A 9,453-nucleotide genomic window follows, 5' to 3' on the forward strand; every position below is an offset into this window, starting at 1 on the left:
GAGACGGAGTCTCACTCTGTCGCCCAGCCTGGAGTGCAGTGGCGCGATCTCGGCTCACTTGCAAGCTCCGCCTCCCGGGTTGACGCCATTCTCCTGCCTCAGCCTCCCGAGTAGCTGGGACTACAGGCGCCCGCCACTATGCCCAGCTAATTTTTTGTATTTTGAATAGAGACGGGGTTTCACCGTGTTAGCCAGGATGGTCTCGATCTCCTGAGCTCGTGATCCGCCCACCTCGGCCTCCCAAAGTGCTCGGATCCCTGTTTAAGTCTTATTTAGTGTTAGCATTCTTCCGGTAGTGGTCTGGTGGGATTACGTTTGCCTAGTCCTAATTTCGGACGAGTTTCCACCCGCTTTCTAACCTCCAGCCATTTTTTTTTCCTTAGAAGGGGTCTCACTGTGCTGCCCAGGCTGATCTTGACCTCCTGGTGTCATGTGATCCTCCCGCCTTGGCCTCCCAGCGTGTTGGGCTTATAGCCGTGAGGCACCAAACCCAGTTGCTCCAGTCCTTTTATAATAGAAGACTCCCGGCTGGAGTTCCTGGCTTTGCTGGTGAATATGTGGGCTCTGGCTCCAACACTCACCCCCTCAAGATTGGGTTCCATGGTCACATAAGACTGGGATGCTCTCCTCCACCCCATGAACCTCTGTCTTCATATCTATAAAATGGGCACAGAGCCAGGCGCGGTGGCTCACGCCTGTAATCCCAGCACTTTGGGAGGCCAAGGCGGGTGGATCATTTGAGGTCAGGAGTTCGAAACCATCCTGGCCAACATGATGACACCCTGTTTCTACTGAAAATACAAAAATTACCCGGGCGGCAGTGGCGCGTAATCCCAGCTACTCGGGAGGTCGAGGCAGGAGAATCGCTTGAACCTGGGCGAGAGTGGGACCCTGTCTCAAAAAAATAAATAAAATGGGCACAGTAATTCCAACCCCCAGCTGTTCACTGATAATCAGACGCTGCCATTCGGTTTCAGAAAATGTTGAATGAACACTCACAACACACTTCACATTTATCTCAGAGGTAAAACTCTTTAATCTCAGAGCGCCCCTCCCAATTGCCGATCCCCCAACCCCTCACTCTCTCCCCCACACCAGGGCCGGAGAGTGAGGGCCCCTGCCCCCCACCTTGGGTGGACGAGGGCCCTTTAAGGCACCTGTGGAGGTGGGGGGCGAGGGGCGGGAGCTGGTACCATCCTGGATGCAGGGACGGGCTTCGATTGGCAGGCTGTTGTGGGGATGGATGGAACCAATGAAAGGGGGTGCCAGAGGCAGGGACAGTCTGGGGCCATCCCTGAGGGGGTCAGGGAACAAGTTGTCGGGACTTGGGCAAAGACGACCCCAGTCCCCGTAGTGTATATAAAGAACGTAAATTGAAGGCCCCGGGCCAATTCTGGGAAGAGGGGGGCTTGGCCACGCCCCCAGGAAGCTGGAGCCAATTGGGAGGGAGAACTCAGGAAAAGCGGACGGTGACTATGTAGAGACTGGTCAAGCCCTTTACAGGATTCGAGCCAATCAAAAAAAGAGCTGTCCAGCGACTAGGGGATGGAGCCAATGCCGGGCGAGCAAAGCCCTTGTCGCTAGGCGGAAAACAAAGGAGTTGACCCATTTAGAGCTCAGAACTCAGCGAGCCAACCCCTTAATAGAAGGAATCTGTCGCTAGGCGGAGAGAGGCGACAGACCCAATCGGGAAACGGGACAGATCCCGCTCCTCGGCGCGGGAGGTCGTGGGCTGGAACTACGGCGGGGATTGGCAGAGGCGGGTCAATCCTGGGAAAGGGAGACTCAAGGAGGCCGGTCCCGGATCGGCCTCAGATTAGCGGGCCCCGGGAGTGGGGCGGGGGCGTAGTGTGGGACGGGGCGGACGCGGCCCGGGACGCTCCCTCCCTGGGCCTCAATATTTCCGCTTCAGCTTCTGGAAGTCGCTGGTGTTAAGCCGCGGCCGTGGCAGGTCCCCGAAGACCTGGGTGTCCTCGGCCTCTCGCAGCACCAGCGCGCGCATGCTCGCCGCGATGCGGTCCAGGTCGGGCGAAGAGGGCTGCGGGGACGGCGACGGGGCGAGGTCAGCGCCGGCAGGGCACTCCCCCTGCACCCACACGCGGTCCAGGGGTGCACCCTGGCTTCAAGCCAACTTCTAGCACGTCCCCGCCCTGCCACCTGTGCCCTGCGATGCCCACTGCCAGCAGTGCCCCTCCCCGTCTTGCTCCGCGTAGGAACCCTTCTGCCCGGTTCAGACACCTCCTCCACGAAGCCTTCCTGCCCCTCTCCCTCTCCCCTTCTTGGCTTAGGACATTGCTTCCTACACAGTGGAAATGCTGTTGTCTGCTAGCCATTAAGGCTGCGTGCACCGTCTCATGTCTGAGAATCTGGGCTGGGGTTTCAGTCATGTTCCAATCAGACCTCTGCCGCTGACAAACAATGAGCAAGAAGTTTTGCTTCCCTAGGCCTCAGTCTCCCCTTCTGAAAAATGGGGCGAATAACAGGGTCTCTGTGAGGGCTGAGATAATCAGCTGTTACTGCTTTATCATGTGGTCACTGCGCTACAGAAAAGATCCCTCCCTGTGTCAGCCCCCACCAAGGAGCGGTCCTACCATTCTGCCTGCAGCTCCGGCACCTAGTACTGCCTCCACTACAGCCCCCGTCACCCTGAGCTGGGCCCGTCCCCTTGCAGGATGGGACCCAGAGACCCAGATCAGGAACTGGACCTGAGCCCAGTGGGAGACCAGCCCCTGGGCACAGCACTCAGGAGGCCAGAGCGTTCAATTAACTGTGTTGCCATAAGTTGCAAGCACATAGAGCAGCAGCAGGTGGACCCCGCCTGCACCAGGCCCTGTTCCTGGTCTTCAGCGCTCACTGCCTCATTGAGGGAGGATGCACAGAAAAGGTGACCACTGTGACTGCTGGTTTGCACATAAGGACACTGAGGCTTGGGGGGGGACTGTGGGGACCCAGGCCTCCTCCCTCAAAGCCCACAGCTCCTTCCTGAAACACACCTGGGTTCCAGTCCCAGCTCTGCCTCTCAAGGAAGTCACATGTCCCCTCAGTGCCTCAGTTTCCCCTCTGCTTCAGGGAGGCTCAGTGAAGGGTGAGGAGGACCCACCCAGGCCAGCACAGCCCAGCCCAGGAGCTTCAAACAGGGGTTGCTACAAGGGATGAACAGGGGACCAGGGAGTGGGACAAATTCTGCAAAGGGCCAGGAATGTGCAGGGTGGGGATGGAAGGTGATCTGAACCCTCCAAGCCTCAGTTTCTCCACTGGAGGTCATGCCAAAATACCTGTGCCTTGCCCAGAGCAGGTGTTCTATAAATAGAGATGCTCCTGGAAAGGAGAGGCCTTCTCTATAAGGCACTAGGACACATGGTAAGGCTACAATTGTTAAAACTGCAAGGCTCGGGTCCAAGAACTCGCCTCTTGAGGTTGAGGAGAGGATTCAGTTAGCTTATGGGTGGAAAGCAGCATCCATGCTGGAGGGCTTCCTGGAGGAGGCAGCTCAGAGCCCTTCCAGCTGCCCTCCCTACCTCCCCACATTTGCCCCTCACCGGCCCGTTCTCCTCATCTGATGACCGCGCCTCTGTCCTCTTCTCCTTGAAGCCCCAGACGGGCACAGACACAGGCAGGGACTTGGCGTACTGCTGTGTGGGTAGGGCTGAGGCTGGGGGCACTGAGCAGGTGGGGGGGCCGGCGGGGGTCTCCTCGCTCAGGCTGCCATCTGAAAGAGAGGGTGGATTTCAGCTCCTGTCCCTGCCTTTGTGTCGGCCGCGTGCCTGCCCCCAGGTAGGGAGGGGAACAGCCTGGGACACTCACCGTCTGTACTCTCGGGGTCCGACTCACAGAAGGGGGGAAGGTCCTGGAGGGTGGCATCCTCATCCATCACGAAGAGCCCTGTGGATGACATGAGTTAGAGGCCCGGGCCAGGCAGCACCTAGCCATGCTCCATGTGCCCTCCTCCTCAGCTACGGCCACCACCACAGCCACCACCTCCACCTCCCTGAGGCTTCTGAGACCCATTTCCTTCACCTCAAAAACAACTTCCTCTAGCAGCCTGCCTGGTCATCGGCAAAAACAAACCCAGTTTCTATGGATCTGCCACCTTCTCAGCTGCACACAACGGGCTGCTAACATGAAACCTCTACGATCTGTTCGGGACAATATGACTCAAAATACAGCCTGAGAGAACTATGGGATGACTATGACCTCTGTTTCACAAATGGAGACCTGGAGGCCCAGAGAAGTTAAGTCACTTGCCCGAGGTCCCATGGCTACTAAGGGACACCACCAGGATTTGAACTCAGGATGCCTGCCCTTCACCCTATGCGGGTTTTCTCCAGCAATGGTGAGGAGGCCGGCCATTGGTAATAACAACAAACAAGGACCTCCTAGTTACTGATCAAACTCCTACTAACTCCGCAAAGCCCTAGTGTTAACAGTCCAGCCTCCGGGAAGTGCCCAACCCCCAAATTCCCCCCAAAACAGCTGGTTGCTCCCTCCCTGGCTTCCTCAGATGTTGGCTGCACCCCAGATAACTCTTTAACTCCTACTTGGCCTCCCAGGCGTTGTGGAAACGACTCTGGTTCTACCCATGACCTGTTCCAGAGCCTTCCGACCCCCACTGGGACTCCAATTCCTTAGCTAGACCAGGAGCCCCTTGAGAAAAAAGCCCGAGCCTGCTCTGTGTCCCTGTGTCCACCACTCCCAGCACAGAGCTGGCCCCAGGACCAGTAAGGCTCAGAGCAGGGAAGGGACTGGCTTTAGATCACACAGCAAGCCCCGGGTAAGCCTGTCTGGCTCTGGGGTCCTGAGACTGCACTTCTGTAGAAGTACTCTGGGCTAAGCAGGTCCCCCCACGACAAAGCCTTCTGCGGGCACCTCAAGCGCTGGGCCGCACCCACCCCTGACCCCACCCTCTCACCTCCATTATCACTGATGGCCAGCTGCTCCCCGGAGGTCTCTGTCTCTGTGGGCTCATCCTCGTCCTCCTCGTTGTCCTCTCTGGCCAGGGTAGGCCGGGGTGGGCTGGGTGTGGGACTGGGTGGCTGTGGTGCTGGTGGGGGTGGAGGAGGCCGAGCAGCAGTGGCAGCCCTGTGGGCCAGTGCGATGTCGTGGAGGCAGCGGCGCGCTGCCTCCGCCAGGGCTCCTCGACCATGGGCAGCGTAGGCACAGGGGCCCGGGCGGGGTGGTGGCGGCGGAGCCGCGGTCAGCAGCACCAGCTCCGTGCCAGTCCGGGCCCGGAAGCGCTCAGCAGCCCCCACTACGGCCTCCCACAGCTCCTCGGGGCGCCCCGACGCCATCCGCGCCCTGCGGGCCAGAGCAGGACAGAGGGGGCTGAGGCTTGGCTGCCTACATCATCGCCACCCACTCAGGGTGTCCGCCCGTACCCTGGATGGCACTCACTCCCCTCCACCCACCTTGTCCCAGAGGTGCTGTGTGTCCTCCCCAAACCTGCTACTCCCCAGGATTCTCACCATCCAGCCCTCGAAGACCCAGACCCTGGCGACATCCTCTGTCCCAGCCCATCCCTCCTGCCCCAAGTCACTGTACTCCTTCCCCTTTGGCCCTGCCCTGGCCTCTGTGGGAGCCGCCAGCCACATGTGAGCACTGGAAAGGCAGGGAGTCCCAGCAGAGAGGCCTCTAACAGTAAAACCTGCACCGGGTTCTGAAGACTGAGTACAATAAAGCAGAACGAGCCGGGTGCAGTGGCTCAGGCCTGCAACCCCAGCACTTTGGGAGGCCGAGGCAGGCGGATCACCGAGCCCAAGAGTTCGAAGCCAGCCTGGGCAACATGTTGAGACCCCGTCTCTATTTAAAAAAAAAAAAAGAATTTTATCCGCTTTTTTTACTCTTTTAACATGGTATCTAGAAAATTTAGAATTCCACGTGGGGCTTGCGTTGAATTTGATGGATGATGCCACCCTGCTCTGTCGCCCAGCCGTCCCGTTGAGAGTGTCCTGCACAAGGCCCAGGGGGTTCCTTCTGCACCCAGAGCTGATGCTACTCCTCGCCATAGTCCTCAGGACAGGCCTTGGAGACTCTGCGTGTTCTGGCCATCCCCAGCTCCTGGGCCATCCTGCCTCCACGGCCTTCCAGGGCCTCTGAGGCCCGAGGCCTTCAGAAAACATGGTCCCTGACCTTGATGACTTGTGCTCCATTCCCCACCAACCTTTCACTCATCCTAGGGTGGAAGAAACTTTCCCTCACCCCTAGATCCAGCCAGTCCCCTCCCTAAGGGGTCCCACACTGTCTGAGTGGCCGCTTTCCCAGCACACTTGCTTCCGGAGGGAACTGGCTGGTTCCATGACTGGGGCCTCAGAGAGTCGGGGCTGACCAAAGGCAAGAAATGGTGCTGGCGCTGCTCTCCGTGCTGGGAAATCCACACGGCTTTTCCTACAAGACTGTTCTGGCAGGTCCTCTGTCGTCCCTGATCCCCCAGGGTGCATCAGATGACTTCAGGAGCCCATCCGATGCCCTGGGCTTCCTCCATGAGCACTCATGTCACCTGAGCTTGTGACAGCTGTACCCTGGCTGCCTCCTGCATCAGACTGTGAATTCCCCCAAGGTCAGGGATTTGTGTTTGCAGGACAGGTCGGCCCTAAGCAGACAATGCAGGGTGCGTCTCCTTACTGGGTGAGAAGAGCGAGGGCAGGGGGGCTGGGTCCTTGCCCTGACTCTGTCTCAAACCTGCTGTGTGACCTTAGATGGCTCACTGGCCCTCTCTGTGCCTCATTTTCTTCCCCATTAACCAGCGTGGTTGAGCCAGAGCTGCTGGGCTGCGGAAGAGGCTCTTCCGGGAGGCAGTAAGCACACCGCCACTGCACGGATTCAGGCACAGCTGTGGTCCAGCCCACCAGGGTGAAGGGAGCAGGAAGTCTGGAGTCTGAATGAAATTTGCAGGCCTTTTATGACTCACGATCATTGATGTCGGTGTTTGCTGAGTACCTATTCAGTGCTGGGATTCCACACCTGGCATCTCACCTCCTATCTGACTCACTCAGGGAGTTCAAAGCCCCAAGGGAAGGAAGAGGTTTATCCACCACTTCCCAGAAGCCACGCAAGGACCCAAGATGGGATCAACCTTCTCATCCCACCGTTTCACCTACGCTATGAGGCAGGAGCTTTAGTTACAGTTCACCCCATTTTACAGTTGCAAACTCAGGCCCAGGGGCAGTCAGCATCTTGAAGGGTCCCACAACTGGAAGAGGCAGGGCTGGGACCTGGACTCAGAAAGTCTAGATCCGGGGCCTGTTCTAAATCCTGACCGCCATCCTGCCTGCCTTTAGGAGGGCAGATATTCTAATCCAGATGGAAAAGTGAGGCTCCGAGAGCTTAGGACACTGGCAAAAAAGCACACAGCTACATAGGGCACAAGTGGGGCTGAAACTGCTGACTGCCCAGCCCCAAAACCCCACTGAACTGGGGGGTACCCAGTGTCTCAAACGCACCCCTCATGTCTTCCCAGCTGATGAAGGAGGAAACTGAGGCTCTAAGCAAGAAATGGCTGGTCCAAAGTCAACTGCCTGGCCATGCTAGGCCTGGGGCTCTCACTTCCACGGGCCCCCAGCCCCTAATGACATGCGGACAAGAGCGGGAGAAGAGGTCCCGGAACACAACGTCAGGATGAACTCTCCCTGTACGCAATCTTGGAGTAGCCACTGGATTGAAGAAAGTGAAATAGGGTGAGTGGGTTGTGAGGGCTCCCCCAACTCAGGAGACATGAGCAAAAAGGACAGGGCGACTTCCACAGGCCTCTTTGCCAAGGTCCAGGGGCACCCTGTAATGTTACCCAACAGGAGAGTAGCCAATACCTAGGGGTCCTCCTTACCCTTCAGCTTCTAGAGGAGGTCCTGTTTCCTCCAAGGAGCTGAGAGATGGAGGAAGAACCCGCCCCGATGGACGAGTTTCGTTTAAGATCAGGGAGAGATGAGAGGAAAGTGAGACGTGTTCCCCACAGGAGCGGGGGCACGATGTGACCGTCCTCTTTGGATACAAGGAGGAGGGAAGAGAGCTAAGGAGGATAGGAGTGGAACCACCCCTCCTGTCGAAATTTTAGTACTCCACACCCCAAGATATGAGGAACCTGAGCATGAACGCGGTAGACATGGGTGGGGTGAGCGCCTGGGGCCACGCTCAGCTGCCCCGAGACCTCCCAACCTCGCCCGGGGTCCAGGGAGGACCCACTGGTCTAGAAAGAAAACAGGAAATCCCGCCCAAGCGGAGGCCAGGACCGGAAGTCCCGCCTTTGGACGGGTGAGGGGCGCCCCGAGGCCCCCCGAGCCATCCCCCGACCCCGTGGACGTAGTCCACGGCCCAGATAGAGATCCTAGGCGCTTTGGACACCGCAAAGTGAGGTTGTCTACGATTTGCCTCAGGTCTGACAGGACGATTCCCACGGGCGACCCCCTTCCAGCGCTCAGCAAAAGGTCGCTGGCGGACCTCTGCCCTCTGATCTGTGCAGGCCATACCCCACCCGTGAGCCGCTCGCCCTCCCAGCGCCCCGCTGCCTCAGGACGGCCAAATCCTCCCCACACCGCGGTTAACAACGCCGCCTCCACTCACGTGCCCGTAGCCAGCATGGCCGGCCCGGCGCCGTCGCCGCCCTCAAAAGACATGGCGGCGCCTTGCGTCACGTCCGCGCAGTTGCCCCGCCTCCTCTCCGCACACTCCGCCTCCCTTATCGGGACCGCCCGAGATCAAGATGGCGGCCACAGGGGCTTCATCCGAACCAGTGGACGAGGGTAACGACAGCGTGCCCATAAGAAAAATGGCGAAAGAAACGCTTCAGCTTTCCCGCCTAGAGCATTTCCATTTGCCCCCAACAATAATGGCCGTCCTCATACGCTCAATCATGAGCACAGTAAACGAAGGCAAGCGACCTGACGTCCCTGACCCACAATAAACTTCTTCGACAAAAGTAGAGGAAATCGGTGCTCGTTAACAACATTGCAGCCAACCGGGCTTAAGCAGCCCATAGTGTATATTGGCTCTCCCTCCCTCCAACCTGCTCCCATTCAGCACGAAGGCTGGCAAAGATCCAACACGGCAGCATTTCTTGCTTCGGTTTGCCAGGCTTCAAAATGGCGGCTCAGCCCGCTTTCTCGCGACGGTGACTCAGAAATTCGTCTGGGGCCGCTTCGTTTCTGGGGGTACTGACGGCTTCATCCCGTTATCCCGAGTCCCTCAGTGCCTCTTGTGGCGTACAGCTCCTCTCACCTCCTCTTCTCTTATCCGTTCGGCTCTTCCAGCTGTCGTGCCCCGCAAAGAGATGGGACAGCCCCGTATTAACATGGCCTTAGCTGACCGGCTTAGGCCATGCCCTCGAGCAAAATGGTACGTCCTTGGCTTCAATTCCAGTATACAATATGGAGAAGGAACTGGGCGTTTCGAGGCGTGCTTGCCCCAGGTGGTGCAGCTCTCAGACCCTCCCACTTGTTTACTTCGTGGCGAGAGGGAGAACACTGC

General features: G+C 58.3%; 1 protein-coding gene across 6 annotated transcripts; it reads right to left on the reverse strand.

Moving 5' to 3' along the window:
• Positions 1–1,012: 1,012 nt before the first annotated feature.
• AKT1S1 (AKT1 substrate 1) lies at positions 1,013–9,439 on the reverse strand. 6 transcript variants are annotated; one of them, XM_024236745.3, is made up of 6 exons: positions 8,551–8,569; positions 7,437–7,646; positions 4,910–5,295; positions 3,805–3,882; positions 3,540–3,709; positions 1,013–2,038 (listed from the first exon to the last, which is right to left on the reverse strand). In XM_024236745.3, the coding sequence occupies exons 3-6, from the start codon at positions 5,286–5,288 to the stop codon at positions 1,895–1,897; spliced, it is 771 nt and encodes a 256-aa protein (XP_024092513.2). In that variant the 5' UTR covers positions 5,289–5,295; positions 7,437–7,646; positions 8,551–8,569; the 3' UTR covers positions 1,013–1,894. The 6 variants fall into 6 exon arrangements, with proteins under 6 accessions (XP_024092513.2, XP_024092514.2, XP_024092512.2 ...); XM_024236746.3 differs by lacking the exons at positions 7,437–7,646; positions 8,551–8,569 and adding an exon at positions 9,205–9,439; XM_024236744.3 differs by lacking the exon at positions 7,437–7,646 and having other exon boundaries at positions 8,551–9,323.
• Positions 9,440–9,453: the final 14 nt, after the last annotated feature.

Source organism: Pongo abelii, chromosome 20, assembly GCF_028885655.2.
Source record: "Pongo abelii isolate AG06213 chromosome 20, NHGRI_mPonAbe1-v2.0_pri, whole genome shotgun sequence".
Lineage (NCBI taxonomy): Eukaryota > Metazoa > Chordata > Mammalia > Primates > Hominidae > Pongo > Pongo abelii.

Bases quoted from the DNA above. Each gene is read 5' to 3' on its own strand.
- AKT1S1 (XM_024236744.3), bottom strand. From the start codon at position 8,603: ATGTCTTTTGAGGGCGGCGACGGCGCCGGGCCGGCCATGCTGGCTACG. The intron at 5,296-8,550 runs GTGAGTGGAGGC...TCTGGCCCGCAG, and splicing joins GCCATGCTGGCTACGGGCAC to GGCGCGGATGGCGTCGGGGC. The intron at 2,039-3,539 runs GTGAGGGGCAAA...CCGTCCCCGCAG, and splicing joins CAGATGAGGAGAACGGGCCG to CCCTCTTCGCCCGACCTGGA.